This window comes from Sturnus vulgaris, chromosome 28 (assembly GCF_052056855.1).
Source record: "Sturnus vulgaris isolate bStuVul1 chromosome 28, bStuVul1.hap1, whole genome shotgun sequence".
Taxonomy (NCBI): Eukaryota; Metazoa; Chordata; class Aves; order Passeriformes; family Sturnidae; genus Sturnus; species Sturnus vulgaris.
This window is the reverse complement of record NC_142270.1, coordinates 4,022,451-4,046,278: the sequence shown is the minus strand read 5'-3', so window position 1 is coordinate 4,046,278 and position 23,828 is coordinate 4,022,451. Positions and strand designations below refer to the sequence as shown.

The following is a 23,828-nucleotide window of genomic DNA, read 5'->3' as shown; positions in this document are numbered from 1 at the left end:
GGAATGCTGGATCTGCTTCAATTTGTATTTTTAATTGGGTTGAGGGGAAACAGAATCAGCCCTTCATTCTCTTGGTTATGGGAGGAATTAATTCTTTTTTTCTTTTTTTTTTTGTTTTTTTTCTCTTTCTTTTTTGCCAAAATATGTCAGGAATAAAATGTGAAAGAAAAAGAAAACATACTCAGAGAGCTTCTATCCATCATGCACTGTGTTCTCCTGAAAACATAACAGAGCACTTCAGTTATAACAAACTGTAAAAGCTAAAAGATGTGGTGTGGAAGTGGATTTGGGAACAATCCTCAGCTGAAATCCAATCCCACTCATTTTTTACCTCTCTTTTCACAATTTCAATTAAACCCTTAGAAATGTTTATGCAAAATTTCTAACTCCTTCTTACTGCAAATCGTGCAGGTTCTCCTTGCTTTGGGGGATGGATTATTAGATTAAAGGAGCATTTTTAATTTTATCTGGGAATCTGTCCCTGGTGGAGATGATCTTTAATGAGAAACCAAACCAGCAGTGCCACATCACTGGTGGCCTGTCCATGAGGCTGCTCCAAATCCATTTATTTCACACAAAATCTCAGCTGCATTCCCAGGCCAAAACTGGGGAATCTTGCTGTTAATGTGGTGTTAATGCTGATATCAAGGAGAAAAAAAAAAAATTTCCACAGTTACTCCAACAATTCTACAGATCCTGATAAAAAAAATCAAGGTCTGGTAATTCATTATATGAAATGGTGGATTTAAACAAATCCAGCTTGAACAGAAATTTCCTGCAAAAACCTCTACAGCATTAGGCCAATAAGCAGCTGAATGAAAAACTGGATGTTTTCTTCTCCTGTGATCACCAGCACGGTGTCCCCTGTGCTGTTAGAAATGTTTGAACCTCAATAAAACTCCTGCTTTGACCTTTGCCTGCAGCTCCATTAACAAAACAAAATACACAATTCTGATCCTGCAGGGGCCATGATTAAAACTGCCACAGAATTTCTCTTGAGGTCTGAATCTTGATGATAAAAACCCTCAATTATCCAATAGTCTTGAGAGCAGAATCTATTCTGGAAATGAAGCAGTGCCATGATCGTGGGTGGACAAAATATCAAAGAAATCTGAGGAGCCAGAAAGAGGTAAATTAATTTTACCCTACAAAGGGGTAAATTAATGCAAAAAAAAAATAAAAAAAAAAAAGCAGAATTTGATGAATTCATGTCCTTGTAGTGAAATTAAACACATGCACTGACATGTTTTATTTTTTCCAGTTTTTCCAGATCACTGATGGTGTCCTGTGAGACTCAGCATCCCTGGGACAGCTGGGATGTCTCACACCCACTGCACACAGAGGAGTTTGGACACAGTGGAAAAGTGTGCCTAAAAAAAGGGTGACAAGACTTGCTTCAGGCCAAAAATTCACTACCCTGTGAGGAAAACAGAATTTTATCCAAAATGCCAGGAAATGTGACTCCTTCCTGTCCTCACCTGGCAGGGTCCAGCAAGGGAGGGGTGATACAGGGAAAAACCTACAGGCAAGACAGGTGATGATGAGGATGATGAGGATGATGATGAGGATGATGATAATTATGTGTAATCTTAGCTGAACTGGATTTAAATTATAAAACCAAGCAAAAATGCACATTTTTATTTAAAAATCCTTCTTTTATCTGGCGGCAAATCTGGTGGTCACAAGGACATTCTGACACTTCAGTTTATTCCTTAGGATTTCAACAGGTTTTGTGGCCATCTGTAAGTTCAGGAGGGAATTTTTTTATGGTCTGTATCCATGAAAGACCAAATTCTTCACTGAAGCTCCCAGACTCTACTGCAGCACAAAATTATTCAGGATAAATGCACATTTTAATCCAGAAGGAGAACAGACCTGTGGAAGAAGCAGGAGGGCAACTGAGGTTTGATTTTTTTTTTTTTTTTGTTTGTTTGTTTGGTGGTTTTTTTGCTGTTGTTTTGGGGGGTTTTGGGGTTTTTTTTTCTTTTTTTTTTCATTTAAAGTTTTCTCCAGAGTTTCCCTGGATGAAATTTCCCAGGGTTTCACTAGAGACAACCACAGCCAGGTTTTTCCAGGTTCCTGGTGCATCAGCTGTTTTATGAAATCTGTCTTTTCCTTCCCTGTGTCTCAGTTCTCCCCTTCATAAATCAGGAAATAATAACTCAGCCCTTGTCTTTCCCATTTACATTCTTGGGTGGACGAGGATTGTTCTCCTGCTGTTTGTTTATAAGGAATGCAGCAAAATGGGCTGGATTTCATCTGGGACCTGATGTTTTACTGTAAACAAACTGAAGGAGCAGAGTAAGGACCTGGGGCCCAAATGAAATTGCTCAAAGTTTGGTTTTTTTGTTTTGTTTTTTTTAAGAACTTAAACTTTTTACAGCAGAAATAGAATCCCTTTATTCCCTTTGCACCTTGCTCCTCCTAAACCCCACTAAGAATTGGGAAGAATTTCAACCTGATCCTCTGCCTGAAATGTTTGTTGAAAGGGAGAAGACAAATCTGTATGAATAATTGGGAGAAAAAAAAAAAAACAACCAACCAGACTTGCAGCTCACATATCCCAAAATACACATTCCCCCCAATAATTTATTTGTTCACCTTAGCAAGATTTCATATACATTCAGTATTTTGTTCAGGGAAATGACCAGCATGGACTGTTCAAACATGATACAGGAAAAAGAACACAGGAAATTCAATTACACTGAATACCACATTCAGAAAATGCAGTGCCTGTTTCAGGAGAAATCTTTTAAAACCAGCCAAACTCGTACAACATGCAGGCAAAAAGCTGCTGCATTCAGAAGAACAAAAAAAAAACCAAAAAAAACCCAAAAAAATTTTTGCAACAAAAGACTGGCAAAGCAAAAGACAAAAAAAAAAAAAAAAAAGAAAAGCCCAAACCAGCTTGTGTACAATTAATTCCCACAGTTGTACTGTCAGGAAGAATTGAGTATTCAGTGAAATTCGGGGGGGTTTTCTATCATTGGCTGAGTGGACTTGATTTGAAAGTGGAAATCTGCTGAAATGTTGAGCAGGTTTGTGTTTCCCACTTCAGAAAATGGTTTGCAAGGGCTGAGTTTTGGCAGCTGATAAAAGAAATTTGGATTAATACAAGAAAGTCTAATTCTTTGGAGGAGACGTTGAACACTGTAAAATCCCATTTATTTTCCCTATTAACACTTGGGGGTTTTTTTTGACTCTGGAGTAGATGATGATGTTGCCCTGATGATGAAGGAGAGGCTTTGGAGCTCAGAGCTGCACTGAGACACAAATGTGCATCAGGCAGAGCTCTGGGCCCTGCTGGGACTGACAGATGTGTTATTTCTGGGGTGATGGTTGCTGTCCATAGCTCTCCTCCTCAGCAATTCATTTCCCCTTAGCTCACATTTGCTATTTTCTCCTTCTCTGTCACTATGAGAAATATGCAGCGTGCTGAGCAGAGAAGGAATGACATTTCACTCCAATGCCTGAGACAAATGCTCCATCTCCTCCCAGGAAATCAGAGATTCAATTACATCTCTCAGGCTGGGGGGGAAGATCTGTATTTTAATGCACCACAAACAACCTCTGTAGTGTCTCATGCCTTTTGTAACACTGTCCTAGACAAAATACGAATATTTGAGTGTGTGAGGTGCAGGCAGAGAGCAGATTTTGCTGTGAGAGCAGCTCTCTCATAACCTGTTGGAGTTTTTTTTTTCCTTCTGGCAAAAGATAACACTGGTGCAGGTCCCAAATTTGCCTGGAGCTAAGTGCAACACTTTGAAAACCAACTGGCTTTTCTCTTTGGCTCTGCTGTCAGAAGAGATCATCCAGGAATAATTGGTGTCAACAGCCTGTCCCCTCGAGTTCATTTTCACCATTTCTTGCTTATCCAAAGCACACTAAGACAGGAAAGGGGATCAAGGTTCCTCTGGGTAGGATGAGGAGTTAATTACCCAGCGTGGACTCAGCCTGGGACAGCTGAAGCCCTGCTGGATGAATCATTGAGTTGCTCTGTGTCTCAGTAGCTTTATTTTTAAATGAAGTTCCCAATAAAATCCCTCTGAGACAGGAGCAACAGCAGCTCAAGGCCAACAGGCACACCTAGAACTGGGCAATTCCACTTCAGCAAAGCAGTCAGAGCTTTTTAAACTGAATTCAATCAGTACAAGGTGCTGCAGCCTGGCACTGTTACCTTTCAGAAAATTGAGAAAATGAGGCAGGGAAATTTTGCAAAATTTTGTGAAATCCATTTTCTTAGTCCAAGCAGAGAAGCAAGAAATATTCCTGGCTTAATCTTCCTTCTTTTCAGTGCTGTGAATTCTCAGGACATTAAGGCCTGGCAAAGGAGAATATTCTTTTACACAATGCAAAATTCATCCTTGGAGTTGGCAGAGCGAAATAAAGAAGATAAAAATGTGAAGACATTTATTTGGATAGTGGGCAGAACTTAAATATTTGGGATTCGAATAATCTTGCAAAGTACACAAAGCCTCAAAAACATCAGCTAGTAGATCTGAATTGAGTGTGGAAACTGGACTACTGAACTTTCCCTGCCCTGGCATGAAGAGGGGTTGGGGATCTGCTCCACCTCAGGCTGTACAAATTAAAAATCATCTCTGTGATGCTCCAGCTCTCAGCTCTTTGCAGCAGAGACTCTGCTCCGCCCAACATGGAAATCTTGGCTGCCTCTGCCAGCAGAAAACCCTGAGGATGGTGGGATGGCAGAGCCATCCCCTGGAGGTTTGAGCAGGACACATCCACTGCCAGGTCAGGGTGGGTCCCTGGATGTGGCTTCGAGAACTCCTGGCACTCCCCTGCTCTCATTTCCCATCTGGCCACTCTCTGGTCCCTGCTCTGTGCTCCTGCCAGCTTTCACACCACACAATCCTGATGCTGGGAAGGTTTTTACAAGTGTTGATTGATGTCCAGCCTCTGGGAAAAGCTCTTGTCCCGTTTGAGCTTTTAGACAGACAGATCCATTCAGCCTCTGTGGCTGCAGCTCTTTCACCAGTGCCAAGTTCACTTTAAATAACAGAAAAAAATGGGCTGCTTAAAACTGCACTCTTTTTTTTTTTTTTTTTTTTTTTTTTTTTTTCTGTTTCCTAGAGCTCCTTCTATGGTTTTTGAGACTTTTCAGTCCAAATATCCACTGACATGACAAGTGCCCCTGACCTTTCTTGCAACAGGGGCAGTTTTCCTGCAGAAATTCTCTGAGGAAGCCAAACAAATGATGTGTTTGTTTTTGCTGGCAATCCTGGCAGCAGCAGAGGTGTGGCTGGGACCAGGCTCATCTGATGCTGAGGGCTGGGAGCTTTTCAGAGTCATTGGACACAGAGAGGTCCTTCATCCTAAAAAAAGGATGAAGATGAGACCAAGACTTCATTATTCCACCTCTGTGCCTCACAGGAGAACTGTGCTGCATCCACGTCCATCCTGACACTGCCAGCAGCAGGCTGACTCATTTGTCTTTGTCTCACAGGGTCAGATTGTATTGCTGCATCAGGATTGCTCTGGAGTTAAATTAATCCAGTTGTGGCAGCCTCCATGTGTAGCTGCACAACAACAACCCCTTGCCTGACACCATGAAACCTCAATAAATCCGAAATTACTGCAGCAGCCCTGTGGAAATCTCCCAGCTCCCAAGGAGAGATGGCCAAAAGGACCTTACTGGTTATAAAACAAGGATTGGTTGTAGAATAAGACAGGGTTGGGCACCAAGGGTGTGCAATAAAGACTTTAAATCTTGCTGGTCTTGCTCAATTTAAGGGGTGTTTTTTAAAATGTTTCAAAGTTTGGGTTTTGTGCAAATACACATCCCACGTATCTGAACCCTGTGAGACTGGAAACCTCAGCCACGAGTCTCATGTGACTTTCTTATGAGATTTCCAGCTTTTCTCCTTCTGCTCTTGGCTTGAAGCACCATGAGAATATTTTCTTACATGGTATTTCCACACTTCTAACTTCAAATTCTAGGCCTGAGGAGCCTTAGGAGTGAGGTGGATTTCTTACTTAAGTTAAAATGGAGATCATACTACAGAATTGTGTTCTGTGAGCGCATAAATAAAAGACACAGGAGACAAATCCTCTTGACATTGGGGACTCCATGCTGAGTGAGAGATAAACAAACAATGATTTCTCATCAGCATCACCAAGGTGTTGTTTCAAGGTCCTGTCTGGTGATAATGACCCTTATCTGGAGCCCTTTCCCTTTTCAGGGCAGTGGATCTTCAGCACAGGAGCTGACACAGACAAGGGCAGGGGCTCTTGTGTTGTTTCAAGGAGCTGAATTCTAACTTGGCAGGCTCAGGAGGAGTTATGTCAAGAGCTGCTTATTTCTAATATTGTACAGAGAAATTCCTCCCACTATTTCTTCCAGATGCTGGCCATTTCATTTATTTTTTTATTTGGATTAGCTGTATTAAAATATAACATGCTTCCAAATGCTTTGCTCCCAAATTCCCAAGGGATGGCCCTTTCTCATGGGGATGGATGTCCTTAAGCCTTTTAACATGCTTAACTCCCCCTGCTCAGAACAAGGGGAAAGTTCCTGACTCCAGAGTACCCAGGATCTCACAGAAAGCTTTGAGCAGTTGGTATTGAAGGAGTCAGGAAAAGGAATGTAGCAAAACACTGGGCAGGGAGACAGGAAAAATCTGCAGCTTTTCCAGTGACTGTGGCACTGATCTGGCTATCGAGCACCTGAGCAAGGAATTACTGAGCCTTTCAGCAGGTTCCTGATGGACTCAGAAGATTAAAAAAAAAAAAAAAAAGGTGAATGCAAGTGAGCTCTTTGAGCCTTGTTTGATGAGGACTTACCTAGTTCTGGGTTTTATTAGACCCGCATCAAGGAGCAGGGATGGTCTGAACAAACCAGGGGCACATGCAAATTTTCATTTGGTTTGGTGTGGAGATTAGGGAGGCTGATTGGACAAAAAGGAAAAGTTCTCCTTGGTCTCTGGAGCTCGGTGGAGTGCAGTCACTTGGATCAAGTTTTCCTTGGCAATGGAGTTGACTGAAATCCACAGCTGAGGTTTGGTTTTGTGGGGAGGGGTGGAATCACAAAATGGAGCTGTCAGAGAGTGTCGGGGCTGAAACCAGCACAGGGTCTTTGTGGTTCTCTCTTTCTCCTCCACTGGCCCTAAATGAGGGCAGTGGAAACTCTGAAAGAGGAGAACAGAGGGATGAATGCCCTTTAAATGCCAGGGGAGCGCCTGGCAGCTGCTGGACCCTCAGGATGCCATCCACTGAAGCCATGCACTGTCTTTGAGGGGCTCCATCCACGCTCCCAGCACTCACAGACATCCCTCCTCGAAAGATTTCCACCTGTCCATACCTTGATCCCTCCAACCAGCCCCACTCCTACCTGCCCACGAAAGCAGCGCCATCCCCACGGCGCCGCCAGCCCCTTACACATCCTCCCCGGCCTCGCTCAGGGACATGGAGTGGATTTTGATGGTTGGCACCTTGCAGCTGTGCTGGAGCAGGCTGCCTGCAGTGCCTGCACAGCAGCATTCCTGCAGGAACCCTTTGCTCTTGGCTTTGGCAGCCGTGCAGTCTCTGGCAGCGGCGCTTTTGGAGGGCGCGGCCGAGAAGATCTTCCACTCGCAGACCCCGTCCGACTTGGAAATCTTGTAGAAGGTTTCTCCTGAGCCCACAGGGATCCTGACCACCCCTCTGCCACTCTCCACTCCCTGGCCAGCAGGATGGTTGAGGTTGAAGCTGGGGGTTTGCTTCTTTGCTGGCTGCTTCCTCAGGAGGCACTGAGCTTTCAGGACGTTCTGGAACGCTTTCTTGAACTCTTGACTGGAGCATGGATAGATGATGGGGTTGATGCAGCTGTTTAAATATCCCAGCCAAAATGTTATTTTAAAAAGTGTGTCCGGGGGTTTGATTGCAGGAAAGAAAGAACCTAAAATGGAAAATACGCAGAGTGTTAGGGCAGAGGCAGTGAGGAATTGCAGGTAACCAAAGAAACTAAAACACTGGGGAAAAAATAAATAGGATTCTGTTCCGTCTTGAAAAAATTATGGCTGGAAACACAATTCCTGCAGGAACAAGTGTTTCAGGATCTATGGTGTCATGCAATTACATGGGTGTTCCATCAGAAATCGATTCAGGAGAGCTATTTGTTAATTACAAGCATTCTACTCCCATTTACAGCAGGAGGGGCAGCCAGAGGGCTGATTCCACGGATAGATGAAAATTCCTCCTCAGGGACTCTTAATTCAAGATTAATTACCCAAATGACAGCAATATCTTGGAGGTCATCACCAAGGGGCTTCAGATGGCAAGAAAATGACACCATTTCAGAAGGGTTAGAGAAAAGAGGGATTAGAGCTGACTGTGTTACAGCTCAAAGTCTTGGAAGTGATAAAGTGTTGGGTACTGATCTTCCCTGAAAACTTCAGAAAATCGAACTATCCATACTCTGCCTCTCAGCTAAATATGAGAGAAGTTAAAGGAAAGGCTCCTTATATCAAAGAACACTGGGGAGGGGTCTCATAGGCATCCATGAGATGGGTACATATCGATATTATTTCTATTTCTATTTCTATTTCTATTTCTATTTCTATTTCTATTTCTATTTCTATTTCTATTTCTATTTCTATTTCTATTTCTATTTCTATTTCTATTTACATTTACATTTATATTTATATTTATACTTACATTTATACTTACATTTATATTTATATTTACACATATTCTGATATATACTTGCAATCTTACCTTCCAAAGATGATTCAAAGAGCAAGAACTTCAGTGGTTCCTTAGTAAGGAAAATACTCTGGCGTTTCTTTTTCTATAGAATTATGAGTTATCTGCTGATTTAAAATCTTGGGAAAGTTTTTTCTGATGCCAAACCTTTGATTTTACTTTAAAAAAAAAAAATCCCAGAAACAAAACTGACTTGTTTTGGAATTTATCTCAAATTTATAATAAACAGGACTTTTAGCACTGACAAATGCTTGCCTTCCTACTTCCCCTGGAAAAACTAAGAATGTGCAAAGAAATTCTGTGGAAGGTTTAGGCATGGATGCATCCTGTGCACTTTAACCACGTCTAGGAGCAGCTTTAAGCCTCGCAGGGATTGATTTGTTCCCTGGAACTCTCCTGGAAAAGCTGGTCATGCCCTCCGAGGGTTCTGACTGAAATCTGACAGTGCTCAATGCTCCAGCCTTTTTCCTCAGTCTTTGTTTTGCAGCAAACGCTTTCCAGTGGCCAAAGCAATTCCTGGGGTGGTTTTGTCTGGGTGGGGAACGCATCAAAATCCTGCCAGGGCCACTCGCAGTGCAGGGTGACCAATGACCTGCTCACCCCCCCGGGAAATGGGGATTCATCCTGTGCTGGGGGCAGCTCCTGCACCCTGAGCAGAGCCCATGGCTCAGGGAGGGGACAGGACACGGGGCAGGGTGAGAAGGGCAAGGGTGACCCCCTGGCAGGGCTCTCTGAGCTGGGACCGGGAGGTTTGTGTGTGCTACAGCGGCACAGAGGTGACACCAAGGATCAGCACGGGATGGTTTGGGTTGGAAAGGACCTTAAATCCCATCAGAGCCATGGGCAGGGACACCTCCCACTGTCCCAGGCTGCTCCAAGCTCCATCCAGCCTGGCCTTGGGCATTTCCAGGGATGGGGCAGCCACAGCTGCTCCAAGAATTCCATCCCAGCCCTTCCTCACCGTCACAGGGATCAATTCCTTCCCAATATCCCATCCAACCCTTCCCTCTGTCACTTTGCAGCCATTCCCCGTGTCCTGTCCCTCCATCCCTTGTCCCCAGTCCCTCTCCAGCTCTCTTGGAGCCTCTTTAGGGGCTCTAAGCCTTTCCCAAAGCTGTCTCTTCCCCACAGGAGCTTTGTCCCTCTGCTGGAGCAGCTGAACCCCTGATGCCACCCTGGCACCAAGCATGGGTCTCACTGCCTCTGTGGTAGCTCCTGGTTGCCCCAAGCTGGCCCAGGTAGAGTAATTTCATTATTACTTTCAATATGAAGCAGATTTTTAAGACCAAAAAGGTTTTGCTGAAGAAAACAAACGCTGTTTTGCAGTGAAGCACAAGCAAGCACGCGTCTCCACAACCTAAAATTTTTCTCAGCAAATTAATGCTTCTCTCCTTTAGTGAAAAGCAACTAAATAACATTCTCAAAGAACTTTCTGGCTGAAGTCATTGGCAGATGAAAAATAACGAAAGGCTTCTAAATGCCCAAATCACGCTCAATTTTTTTTGGTTTCTTTCCTCATTTAAATGCAGCGTATCTGCTGCTTTCCCCTTTTTTGTGCTGAGACAAAAGGTGAACCAAATCCTGGTTTAGGGAATCAGCTGTGTGAGGCCATGTGTAAAAATGGGTAAACAATAACAATTCCTGTTTGCTGCAACTCCTCGCTCTCTCCAGATGGAATGCAAGGGCTGTGCCAAAGTCTGATAAAAATAGAAAACAGCCAGTGTCAGAGTCTGTCCCTTGCTCTTTTTTTGGGGTGGGATCTGCATGTTAATTTATTAATGTAGCCTTTTTTGGTTCATCAGTGGAGAGACTTGTTGTTGCAATGGAATAACACAGAGTGAAAGAAAATGAAGGAGCTTCAACAGCACAGAGACTTTGCCATCTACAGACACCACCACAGCCAGAGAATCATGGAATGGCTTGGCTTGGAAGGGAAATGAAAAATCATCGAATTCCAACCCTCTGCCATGGGCAGGGGCACCTTCCACTGTCCCAGGGTGCTCCAGTTTGGCCTTGGACACTTCCAGGGATGGAGCAGCCACAGCTCCTCTGGAAATTCCATCCCAATCCCTCCCCACACTCACAGGGAGGAATTTTTTGCCAATATCTAATGCAAGGGTGCCCTCCTTCACCTCAAAGCCATTCCCCCCGTGTTTTCAGTGGTAAACATCCCCTCTGCAGCCTCCCTGCAGGGTGTGTTTGACCCAGGAAATCTCTGCCCTTCTATTGGAGTTACCTCCATAGTTCAGAAATATTCCCGAATTTTTCCTGTTGGATACCTGAGTATCTAAGATAAAGGAAAAAATATCTTATTTTCCAAATCCTTGAGGAATGGTGTTCCTCCCCACAGAATCCTAAGAACGTGTCCCTTCCTTCCAAACCTTTAACATTCAGTGATGCTGTTGTGATCAATCTCAGTGGCTGATGGATCTGGTAATGAGCAGGAGACATTTTCAAACCTGGGGACAAAGTGGTTTGTTCAGTTCTGAGCCCTCAGAATGGACAGCTCGGGTCTGATGAACTCAAAGGAGAAATAAAACAAAAATTTTGTGGGATTTTTTTTTCTTTTTTTTTAAACAATGACCATAATTAATCATGAGATTAAACAAGAGCAGTGAATTCTCTTTTTTTTGGGGTGTATGGTACATTTTCCCTACAGAGCAGTGAGGTGGGAGCTGGGATGTGCATTTCCCTGCAATCCTTGACCATTTGTCAGTTTGTGCCAGTTCATGTCTGCACACTTGGAAACACAATGAGCCAGGGCTGAGAAAACAGAATTATTCCACCTAATTCCCAGAGGAAATGTTTCCAATCCTCTCACTCCAGACCAGGTGGAATCACAGCTAAGATATCAAGTTTTCACCCTTGAAATTAATTCTCTGTGCTGTTCATTTACCTTAATATCTTCCTTTGCACACTGTGAGGAATTAAGTGGTAAATAGTGGCAAACCTGATTAAAGTTTAAAGGCTTCACCTGACGCTGTCTCCCTGCAGTCTGTGCTGGAGGAACAGTAAAGAAACCTCAAGAGGTTTTCTTTTAATGCATTTTGAATCATGGATTGAGTAAATGATGCTGGAATTCCTGCTTTGTTTTCAAAAGGTTGAGGGCACTCAAGTGTCAGTAGCACAAAACAATTGCTTCTTGTAAAATTAAATAAAATAAAATGTACTAGGAGCCTCCCGAGATCTTTTGCCATTAAGTATTTCATCGCTCATCCCTGGAAATGTCAGGATTGCATTTTCTTCCCCCATCATTTATTTTCCTGTTTGTCAGCTGGAAGTTTCTTCAGCTCTGAGAGATAAGTTTGCCACGTCCCTCCTGGTGAGTAAGTGCCAATTCACTCTCGAAGGTGTAATTTGACTTTGTCATTTGTCACAAGAGCTGTCTGATTATGGGGTTGTTTAAAAACCAGCCCTGATGTCGTGCATCGTTTCCCTGATGGACAGCACAGAGGGTTTTGGAGCCTGCCAGACTTTAAAAACTTGTGTTGTTTACTCTGCATCATTGCTGCCAGCACCATGGGAATCAGATCCTGTACATTTGTGTGACCCATGAACCATTTGTGGTGTTAAAAACCATCTCAGCTACAAACCCAGCTTTGCTCCAAATCCATCTCAGCTATAAATCCATCTCTGCTACTGAACCTCCAGCTCTGTTTAGTTTTTTTGGTTTTTTCCCCCTTTTTTTATTCTTTGTAGCTTAAATGTGGTGACTGAGGCAGAGCACAGAGGTCAGTGGGGGTGATGCTGCCTCAGTGCCTGGGGGAGATCAGGGCTGAGTCCACACAGAATCCCAGATTGGTTTGGGTTGGAAAGGACCTTAAATCCCACCCAGAGCCACCCCTGCCATGGCAGGGACACCTCCCACTGTCCCAGGATGCTCCAACCAGGCCTGGGACACTTCCAGAGATCCAGGGGCAGCCACAGCTCCTCTGGGAATTCCATCCCAGCCTCTCTTCATCCTCTCAGGGAATAATTCCTTCCCAATATCCATCCATCCCTGCCCTCTGGCAGTGGGAAGCCAGATTTTACATTTGTTCTGTAATTCCCTTGTCCCTCTCCAGGCTGGGAACAGGAAGAGGGCTCTGGTTACAGGGAAGCCAAACCCAAAACTCAGGTCCTGGCATGTGCCTTGAAGTGCTCAGTGTAGAGCCACAAGGACCCAGAGGAGCTCTGACATCCCAAAGGGAATTAATGTCCACCAGGGCCTCCCTGCATCTCTCATGGCTCTACAAACATTGATAAATAAGCTCAAACATTGATAAATAAGCTCAAACATTGATAAATACACTACATTTTGTGTTCCCAAGCCCAAGCTTTCACTCTAAACTTTATTCCCTAAGACAAGTGTTCTATACTTCATCTCAGGTCGTGACACAACCCACCCTCAGGAAAGTGTATTTATAAATTTATGTATATATATACTCATATTTATAAGGATACAGACATTCAACAGATGCCCCCTGTACACACATAACCTCTCCCATATGCTCTCACTGCTCCCTTAAGGAAAGTATTTTTTTTATGGAATAAAAAATGGTATCAAGGAACTCCTGGACAGTAGGAAATGCCCCTGGACTCGGCACAATCCAAATTAACACAACCAGTGCAGAAAAAAGAGGTGATGTGAGGAAATCTTGCACTTCCCAGCTGTGCCTCCCCAGGGCTGGAATTTTGTGGCCGTTCCAGAGGGAAAATGAGAGGGATTTTTGCTTGGATCCATAATAAACAGAATAGAAGGAGTAACATTTTTTTTTTCCCCTCCCAGACCCCTGAATTTATCTCCAGGCACCAGGAGGGTGTCTGGGCACAGGTGAGAGGTGAAAAGGTCAGGCAGCAGGAATGGCTCAGTCTGGGAACACTGCTCTGATGATTTGGATTATTTCAGACCTAATTTATGCTCTGTTTCATATTGTACCCACTTAGGATGGATGATATTTCTGGCAAATGTCTCAGCAAGCAACTATTTCCAGATTCGCTGCGGGCAGCTGCAGATTTAGAAAGCTGATAAAAAACCATGGGAAGGTAAACTGAGGTTTTGTTACCCTTGTAAACGTGAATAATCACATTGTGTCACAAATCAATGTAATTGTCACTCCAATTCCAGTTCCAAAGCTGTTACTGCAGTGGAATGGGTCTGGATCCCATTGCTGACAATGGAGATATTTGGATATTTTGGAGATATTTGATATTTGCCCTAAAGCCCTCCCTCTTGAAGTCATTCACTTACAATAAAATTATAATTTTCCTTTAAAAATTAAAAACAAAACACCAACCAGAGAATAGTTTGAGAAGCTGGTTCTGTCTCAGACTGTCTCCTGAGTTTGTTTTCTGTCATGATTTTGGAATCCTTGGAGTTAGAAACAAGGAATTATCTCCTTCAGCAAGAGCCACGTGTCTCTGCCGTTATCCACACTGCAGACAAATCCTGACATTTGCACAGTGGGGTGGGAGAATCGCTCACCACAGCCTTTCCATCACTCCCCAAACCCCTGAAATTGTGCTGTGGCATTTGGGAGAGAGTGAAAAATGACAATCCTGCTTCCTTTGCTGTGGGGATTTCAAAGTGGTGGCTGCATGAGTAAGGGAATTCTGAGACAAGGACGAGGCTCCTGTGGCAGGAGAGCCAGCACAGCTAAAACACCTCCCCTCCCTTGCTTTTAGTATAAATGGTTTCTAACACTGATTCCTCCCCTCCTTTGCTGCCTTTTGAGTCACTGGGACACATTTCAGGATTTGGGAATGGTGGAGAAATATTGGCCCATGGGATTTTTGTCATTAGCTGAGTTATCAGCTCAGACCAACAGTGCCTTTCCAGTCTGTGATTATGAAAAATGCTCCTTGTGATCAGCAAAAAAACTAAAAAAAACCCATGGAAATGTCTTGGCTGCTTATCTTCATGGCTGAAGTTTTCCCCATTCAATGATTTAACTCTCACACACACTTAACTCACACATCCCTCCTCTCCCTGAGCTGGGCTCCAGAAAAAGAGCTGGGACTTTATTCTGGGTTTTCTCCCACTTTTATATCTTTTTTTCCTGTCTTTCTCACTGAGAGAACACTGAAATATTAATGTGGGAGCCTGTGTTGGTGTGTGTTGCTACTCTGACCCTCTGAGAGGTCATGTGTCAACAGCAGAGATGGAAAAATTTGTTTTTCTGGTTTGTGTCTAATGAAAGTAGAGTGGTTCTCTTTGAATCCAGTTTAAAAAAATTACCACAAAATAGTAAATAGAAACCAGCTGCAGCCAGGATTAGAGGATTTCCTCGACAGTGTTGGTGTCAGTTCACAAAACTAATTTATTCCTCGACCACAAACACCAACACCCTCCAGTGGATCCTCTTTTTTGCTTTCTTAATCACAAGAACGATTGACAAATGCTAAAACCCTTCCTCTCCCTTGCCCAGTTTAGGATATTTTCCCCCTGTGGCCTCCTAGCTCAGACTTTCTCTTTTTATTTCTTCCAGCTTTGGAAAGCAGCACCTACACCCACAGAAAACAGACCACAAGCAAAGCTTGGAGAACTTGCTCTCTTCTGAGGGTTTGTTAAGAAAAATCATCAGTCCCAGGCCAGGACCATTTCTGCAACACCCCCAACCCTTTTTTTCCATCAGTTCTGGGCACGTTTCACCTCAAAACAACCTCCACGTGCTGTCCTTTTATGTTGCTGGAAAGAAACCTTGTGAAGATTTCTCAGAAAATAATGGCACATAAAAGTCTTCCAGTTACAGGACAAGGTCTGTTTTGTCGCTTGTGACAGGAAAACTTTTAATTACTGGGAGCTTTCATTGATTTCTGGGCTCTTGCAGCTCTGAGTCTTTATCTGTCAATCATCTATCTATCAATCATCTATTTATCAATCATCTATCTATCTATCTATCTATCTGTCAATCATCTATGTATTTATGTATCTATCATCTATCAATCAATCAATCATCTATTTATCTATCAATCATCTATTTAATCTATTTATCTATTTATCTATCTATCAATTATCTATCATCTATCTATCTGTCAGTCATCTATATATCTATTTATGTATCTATCATCTATCTATAAATCATCTATTTAATCTATCATCTATTTATCTATTATCTATCTATCTATCTATCTATCTATCTATCTATCTATCTATCTATCTATCTATCTATCTCTCTATCTCTCTATCTCCTATATCCCTGTCTAGGAATTGCAAGAGGAGAACAAAAAGCCAGAAATGCAGGCAGCTATTAGGAATCCCAGCAAGCCCTGATTGCCCAGATGAAGCCACCTCTGAGCCTCTCCCCACAAACCCCCTGCCCCTTGGAGCTGCAGATAAGCTCAGGCTCTTCTCCTGAGCCCTCTGAGAGATGCAGGCAGGCTCAAAGTTGCTCTTTCCTGGCTCTGTTTTGTTGTTTTGTGTTTTCCTGGTGGCCACTGAGCTGTCACATGAAGCTGTCATTAATGCCAGCTCTGCTTGGTTCTGCCCACAGGAATGAAAACTTGACTTCTTCCAGGGGAAGCCAAAGTTCTGACAGCCTTGTGTGGTACAGGAGTTTTGTGAGCAGTGAGTTCACACTCCAGCATGCAGAGGAAAAGCAAATATTAGCCTCACTTATTTTTCTGTTTGTTTTTTTTCCACAAACATCAAGCCAAGTGAGAAGAAGATGTGTTGGATTATTGTCTGAAGGATTTTGCACAGAACCTTTGGAATGAATCTAATCCAAGACAATAAGAAAAAAACCCATTCCTTACACAGACTGCACCTGGTACCTTCACAGCCCACTTTCAATCCAGTTCATTTCTTATGGCAGGCATTTTCCAGTTGTTTCTCCAGTTATTTTCAGCAGCATCAGCCCACACGGATATTGTGCCTTTCTCCCTATCCTTCCATCCCTCTTCCCTCAAAGCTTTCTACCCTGCTTTATTACACACTTCAGTAAACCCAGTGTTTCTTGCTTGGATGGAATTCTTGGCTGGTAGAGTGGATGTTAATGGATGTGAGGAAAAACTGAGGGAGCTGGGGTTGTTTATCCTGGAGCAAAGGACACTCAGGGCTGATTTTATCACTCTCCACAGCTCCTGAAAGGTGGCTGTGTCACCTGGGCTTGGGCTCTGTCTCCAGGCAGCTCTGACACAGCCCCAAGCTGTGCCAAGGGAATTCAGGTTGGATATTGGGAAAAAGTTTTCATGGAAAGATTGATAAAATACTGGAATTGTCTGCCCAGGGAGGTGGTGGAGTCACCATCCCTGGGTGTGTTAAATAAAGCCTGGATGTGGCTCTGGGTGCCAGGGGTCACTTGAGGGGTTGGGCTGGGTTGGACTCGATGATCTTGGAGATCTCTTCCAACCTGGTCACTCTGTGAATTTTTCTGTGAATTCTGTGAATTCTATGTGGAAATCTTGAAGGTGCTGTAGATCCCAGTGAAGTTACCCTGGGTCTGGGGAAGCTGTGCTGCACAGAATGATGAGCACAGCTGCCTGAAGAGGTTTGAGGAGCAGTTTAAGAGTGTCTGTGTCATGGGAGATCTGCACTGGGAGTGCTCTGGCTGATGGAACCATGGAATTATTGGCATTTAGGTTGGAAAAGATCTCTTGGATCGCCGAGTCCAACCATCCAATAATATAAAATGATGTCCCTGCATCTGTCAAACCCCTCCAGGATTGGCTGATGGGACCATATTTTGGTCTGTCCCATGGCCACAAAGCTGCAGAGCTGGTCAGAGCTGTGGTTGCCCAGCCATGCATGCTGTGAGCTCCACCAGGGTTTCAAACAGGAGGATTTTACACAAAAGTCACATCCCTGCTACGAGATCCTGCCAGCATCACTTCCCTTCCCCAGCCCAACTGGACCTGGCTGCATGACAGACCTGGAAGTGGTTGTTGTTTTTTTGGAAAGTGCTCTTCATCAAGATGTGAGGCTTTTTTGAGGACGTTTTTAGTGCCACTTGTCTGTTTAATCAGGTTCTTTGTCCTTAAACAAAAGCAGCAAATATGTTTTGAAAGCCCTGTAATATATGCTTTAAAAATAACCCAGTAACCCCCAAAAACAGAGAAAAAAACGTCCAGAGTTTCCTTACAAGGAAGATGCAAAGCCATTCTGGTGCCCAGAAGATTTCTTAAATCCAAAGCAAATTAATTAACAACAGCTCTGTGTGGCAGCCACATTTGCAGATGAAAAGTGTGTTTAATGCATTCTCCCAGACCCTTTTTGAATACGTTTCAGTCATCTTGGCAAGCAGCATTCCAACGTGCTGACATCCCAGCCAGCACCAGCCAGGCCCTCCTTAGGAAACAGCTCCAATCCAGCACTTCCCACTACTGACCAAGAGGAAAAAATTCCGAATTTTTGGGGTTTTTCACCTTAGCAACAGTTTTTATGTGTCATGATGAATCTTGGTAAAACCAATAGGGGTTAACTGAAAATGAACAGTTATTTGTAAGTTTGGAAAAGAAAATGCCCAAATAGTTCTTTTCATGTTTAGATAAGGTTGTTTTTCCTTTTCTTAATTGTCCATATTGTTGTCTCACTAACTAAAGCTTCCATAAAAATCTTTATTTTTCCTTTCCAGCACAAGCCCTTTCCATAAGAAGAGCCCTGAAACCGAGCAAGTCATAGATTTTAGTTTCCATGTTTGAAAACCCCAATATTTAATGGCAGAGCCCAGCTCAGTGTGATGAGCCATGTCCCTCCCCCTCAGCTATAGGTATGAAATTAGTATTCTGCTTTTACCTCCTGCAACTGCATCAAAGGTAACTGAGCAAGGTTTAATTAAAATTCTAATTACTTCTTTATGTTCCAGCAAAGCAGAACAAATCCCCAGCTTTGCTCCTCTTTGGAATGCCAACTGGAGAATAAATATTCATCTCCAGCTTGGTGGCTGAGCCAGTGTTTGGCCAGTGGGCTCAACGGGTTCCCAGAAAAGATGCAAACCAGAGCAATATAAAATTACTTGGAAGGACCCTCACTGCTGTCTCCTGACTGGTCACACGAAAAATTGGATTAAAAGATTGACTTTGTTTGTAGTTATGGTATCTCACAGGATGAATTTATCTCACAGGATGAGTTTCCTGATAGGAAGATGATATTTTTTTCCTTGGAGTGGGAATCATCAGTGCTGAGCACAGATCTGTGAGTGTGTTTCTGTCCTGGCCTTTTATACTTTTAAGTCACCTGGCTGCAGACATAAACACAGAAACCCCTAAAGATCCTGTTCCTACAGCAGACATGGTCATAAATATCTGCTCTAGCTCACAAAGAGGATTTTCTATGTGGAAAAAGTACAAGATTGCTTCCCTGGTTCTCAGAATTTTGTTCCTCATCACCAGAGACATTTGGTCTCATTTGAGACTGGCGGTTTTTTCACGCTCCCTGCTTTGCAGTGGTGAGCTTTTTGACAGCTTCGAGTTTTGCTTTTTTTTGACAGCTTTGCAAGAAGAAATCGCTCCCTCAGAGCTTTTCTGATCAGCATTACCACACCCACCACAACCACAACCACAACCACAGCCACAACCCTCCCTGCCCAGAAACTCAAGACAGGCGAACACACACACACACACACACACACACACACACAGGGGCTTGGCTCTACTTACCAAGAGGCATCACCACAAAAAACGGGAGCCAGCAGAGAACGAAGCACCCTACAACAATCCCCAGGGTTTTGGCAGCTTTCTTTTCCCTGGAGAACTTGAGCAGGCGTACAGAGAAGTGGTGCTTGCTCTTGGGGTTGGGCGCCGAGCCGCCGGCTCCGGGCGCGTTCTTGCGGTGGATGCGCAGCGTCACCTCCTCGGAATGGGATTTCTCTGTCTTCAGCCCCGAGCTCAGCCCTTTGTTTTCCCTCTTGGCCACCACGTAGACCCGGCAGTACATCACCAGGATGATGATGAGCGGCAGGTAGAAGGAGCCCAGCGCTGAGAACAAGACGTAGCCGGGCTCCTCGGTGATCTGGCAGATTGTCTCGTCCTCCGGGGCTGGCTCCTTCCAGCCAAACAGGGGCCCGATGGAGATGACCAGGGACAGTGCCCAGACACACAGCAGGGCCAGGACCCCCCTCCTCTCTGTCACAATGCTGGGGTACCTCAGCGGGTAGCTCACCCCGATGTACCGGTCGATGGAGATGATGCAGAGGCTCATGATGGAAGCGGTGCAGCAAAGCACGTCAACAGCTGCCCAGATGTTGCAGAAGATCCTCCCAAAGACCCAGTAGCCCAAAATCTCCATGGTAGCTGAGAAGGGCAGGACGGTAGAAGTCAGGAGGAGGTCGGCTACAGCCAGGTTGATGATGTAATAGTGGGTGACACTCTGGAGGTGTCTGTGGCAGGCTACGGACAGGATAACCAGGATGTTACCCAAAACCCCAAAAACAATCAGCCCCCCCAGAATAATACCCAGTAAGATGGCCTTGGAAATGTTCACGGGCTCCACGAAGTGGGTGCAGTTGGAGCACTCGGAGGAGTTTCCAGGGAGGAAAGCCATGGCTGGTAATGTCCATGTGAGGCTGCTCAACTCCACTCCCTTTCCAGGCAGGAACAGTGACAAGATCAGTTCTTGGAAGGTCTGACTGGCAACATTTGCCTGGCCTTGCTGGGGAAAAAAGTTTTGAAGAATGTCTTAGAACTGCAGCACCAGCAGCAATGAGAAAGATCCAGAAACATATTAGAAAACCTACCTTTGCTCCCAGGCTCTCACCAGAACAACACGGCTGATACTCACCAGTTCCAAGTCAAATTTAATTCCTTCTGCATTTTCCTTGGGGTGCACAAGTGGGATACACAAACCTGAGGCTGTTTATCCCACGTTCCAGGGTTATGTGATGAGAAATGCTGGAGCTGCAGGTTAAAGTCATTTCTGTCTTTTGGGGAAGGTTCTGTATTTAAGGAAAGTAAATATTCCAAAAGGTCTCCAATTTAGCTTCTCCTGAGAGGAAATCACTGATGATTTTAATTGCCTGGTGTTAGTCCTGAGTCTGCCTTAGAATTGGCTCAGAAACCTGACTGGGTGGAGGCTGCTGCTGTGTCTGCAGTTCTGTTTGAGGTACCCATCTCTCCCCATCCTCAGGGTCCGGGATCTCAGTCAGAGCTTCCCAAATGTGGAGCACTCATCAGTCGAGGTCCTGGGCTGCAAATTAAAGCTCATTTACATCAGCTCCTGGCTTGCTCCGAGGGGAGGAGTGGAGTTTGCCGTGTGCCCGGGGCGTGCTCTTGTGCTCTCTGCAGATCCTCACCCCCCTGCAGAAGACAAAAACACGAACAATGTGATTCCCAGAAGCCACACTCGCTGCTAGGGTTCCCATATAAGAATAGAGCAGGAGGCTATTTTAGGGTGCTTTCCTCAGGCTGGCTCCAGCCAGTGGAACCAACCTTTTCCAGCCCAGCATTGTTCAACAGCGACTGAGAGATCCAGGTGGGTTTTCCTGCCTGAATTTTCCTTCTTTATGGGGATAGGCATCAATCCTAATTATCAGCTCACCTGCAGAGACCAGTGCTAGGAGAGACAGAAGCCTGCAGGACACGATTCAGGACTATATAAACTGTACAGCAGATTTAGAAGCCCAGAATTTAATCTCAGGTTTCTTGACTAAGTGAGACCTTTCCCCACTGAATTGTTAGTCCAGCTGAGCTGCCCATTTTGAAAATCTATGGGGAAAAGCAACTCCAAAGCCAAGCAGAAGACGTTGCAAGGAGCAAGGCTGCTGGTGAGTGACACAACATTTCAGAGTGTCTGCAAGCCAAGCTCAGCCTTTGCTGACTAAATATGGAGAAAAGGTATCTCAGATGGAAAAGTGAGGATTAGCCTGGGAACTGAGACCTGGGCGCATGGAGAGGAGAGCTGCAAGTGGGAGCTGCAAAACCTTCCTCAACACCTGCACGTGGATACAGAATTCCCATCCCAAATATTAATCAGAGGTGAAAAACCACCACTAAGACCCCAGATGAGGAAGGACTCTCTCAGTGTCCTTTGGGATGAATCCCTCAGCATTTTAAGCAGCAACAACTGTCCCGTTTCCAACCCTCCACGCTGAACTTTCCTGCAGGCAAAAACATTTCAAACTCTGAATCCCGAAATTCCCAGTTCACAGGCAGGGAAGAGGGGGAAGGGGGACATGCAGAGGTATCACACTGTGGGAATTTTACTTCAGCTCACTAAAATGAAACTGGATCTTTTATTTTCTTTCCCGCCAGATGGAACAAACAGAGGAATAATCCTGAAGGAAGAAAAGGACAGATTATCTAAGCACATGCATGAAAAGTGAGTGTTGCATCGATCATCTCTGAGCATTTTAATTGTGGACATTACAGGATACAAAATGAGGTTATTATAGGGAAAATTAGAGAAATTATTAATTGGATTTTTAAGCACATGAAGAAAAACTTCCCAGCAAGTCAAGGAGATGCAGCAGAAAGAGCTGACAGAAATTTCCATGCTCAAACCCAAATAATGCCCAGCCTGTGGAGAGAGCTGATGCTGGGAAGAGCAGACCCCAGGCTCCTGAGCCTGCCCCACACTCACCTCCTCAGTCTCTAGAAGGCAGCACAGCTCCTCTGAGCATCTGGGCAGGAGATTCAGAGCACGGCAGGCTCCTGTTCCCGGCAGGGATGGGACTCAGTGCCCGGGAATGCTCTGCTTTCCTCCCTTGATTCCCGGGTGGTATTCCAGCAGCCGGCAGTGGGGCCGGTTCCCTGCATCCCGCGGCTGTCAGGGGCTGGCTCCAGGCTCCCCGGAGGGATCCGTGCCCCTCTCAGGGCTCAGCTCCACTCGGGGAAGGAGCAGCAGCAACTTTGCTGCTCTGCTGATGCAGCGGAGCAGGAGCTTGCCATTACCGTAATGCACCGCCACTCCCGTATTGCCCAGAAAGAAAGAGCACTCTCAAGGCTGGTTCTAAATTTTCCTTTTCTTTTTCCTTTCCTTTTTCCTTTCCTTTCCTTTCCTTTCCTTTCCTTTCCTTTCCTTTCCTTTCCTTTCCTTTCCTTTCCTTTCCTTTCCTTTCCTTTCCTTTCCTTTCCTTTCCTTTCCTTTCCTTTCCTTTCCTTTCCTTTCCTTTCCCCTTTCCTTTCCTTTCCCCTTTCCTTTCCTTTTTCCTTTTCTTCCCTCTCAAACTCTCTGCAGAGACCAGAGAGTGGAAGGCAGGATAACAAACTCCTGTTTATAAGATAGCGCGAAGTTTTTGGGATCTAAAAAGAGAATTTCCTGCAGGACAAACGGAACAAGGAGATGAAGGCAGGACACACTGCCCGGGGATTCTGCATGGTGGGTCAAAGCACAGCTGACTCGAGATGGGGTTCAAGGAGAAAATTCCTCCAGCAGAACGTGCTGTTGAAGGCAGGTTGATTTTTCATGTGGCTCTTAATTACAATTTAAAAAAAGAAAGTGCCCAAAGTCCCTGATGAAGAACAGACACAAAAGTGATGTCCCGAAGTGAACACAGAGTGGGATTTCAGAGCCAAAGGCCAGCAAACCCTGTTGCCACAAGGAAACAGATAAACCATGTGCCTGCTCTTGATGACAGACTCTCCACCTCCTCCTCCTGGGCACCAACTTTGAGAGGGAAATTTGGGTTTTTGGGTTCAAGAGTTTCACAGCCAGAGGCAAATGTGAGTGATGCTCTCCCCAGGAGAGGACTGGAAGCAGATCTGGGCTTGTCAGCAGCCCTGATCACTGGTCCAACAAATTCACAGTGCCTGCTTGCTAATGGGAGAGCCATTGCTACTGGGAAAAATAGAAAAGGAAAAATTATAAAAGCAGCTCCCAGGAATGTGCAATTTGTGCAGGTTGGGCAAAGAATTTGGGACAGTGGAGTGACCCTTGTGGCAGCTCCAGCTACAACAGTATTTGCTGTCTGTGTGAGAGTAAAAAAAAACCCCATGAGAACAAATGACAAAGTGAGAAAAAAAAAAAAAAGCATTCAAACTAATTTTGAGGAACTTGCACACTGCAAAAACGAGGTGGTTTTTAAATGCTCAGCTGCTGTTTCCCCACAGTTTTCTTGGCACGTGCAGTCCCTGTTCTGCTGTACAGGTACAGAAGGTGTTACACTGGTTTTTGGAGGCTGTTTTGTTACCCTGAGTAACAAAGGGTGCTGGGAGAGAGCAAACCCTAAATGGATGAAGGGAATCTTGAGTTACCAAAGCCCCTTAAAGGCTGTGAT

General features: G+C 44.6%; 1 protein-coding gene across 8 annotated transcripts; it reads right to left on the bottom strand.

The window, feature by feature from the left end:
- Positions 1 to 1,603: 1,603 nt before the first annotated feature.
- On the bottom strand, positions 1,604 to 22,536 carry ADRA1A (adrenoceptor alpha 1A). Of its 8 annotated transcripts, none has more exons than XR_015808629.1 (4): positions 22,193 to 22,494; positions 19,276 to 20,910; positions 6,802 to 7,894; positions 1,604 to 1,875 (listed from the first exon to the last, which is right to left on the bottom strand). XR_015808629.1 is itself a non-coding variant. In XM_088179883.1 (4 exons), the coding sequence occupies exons 3-4, from the start codon at positions 20,156 to 20,158 to the stop codon at positions 7,392 to 7,394; spliced, it is 1,386 nt and encodes a 461-aa protein (XP_088036009.1). In that variant the 5' UTR covers positions 20,159 to 20,266; positions 20,352 to 20,910; positions 22,193 to 22,494; the 3' UTR covers positions 2,548 to 7,391. The 8 variants fall into 8 exon arrangements, 4 of the variants coding, with proteins under 4 accessions (XP_088036009.1, XP_088036010.1, XP_014740654.1 ...); XR_015808627.1 differs by lacking the exon at positions 1,604 to 1,875 and adding an exon at positions 2,548 to 5,333; XR_015808628.1 differs by lacking the exon at positions 1,604 to 1,875 and adding an exon at positions 2,548 to 4,321.
- Positions 22,537 to 23,828: the final 1,292 nt, after the last annotated feature.

What these genes read in the sequence shown, in the direction of transcription:
- ADRA1A (XM_088179883.1), bottom strand. Translation starts at nt 20,158, where the DNA reads ATGGCTTTCCTCCCTGGAAACTCCTCCGAGTGCTCCAACTGCACCCAC. An exon ending in TTTTGTGGTGATGCCTCTTG is followed by an intron (nt 7,895 to 19,275) that starts GTAAGTAGAGCC and finishes TTTCCATTTTAG; the next exon opens with GTTCTTTCTTTCCTGCAATC.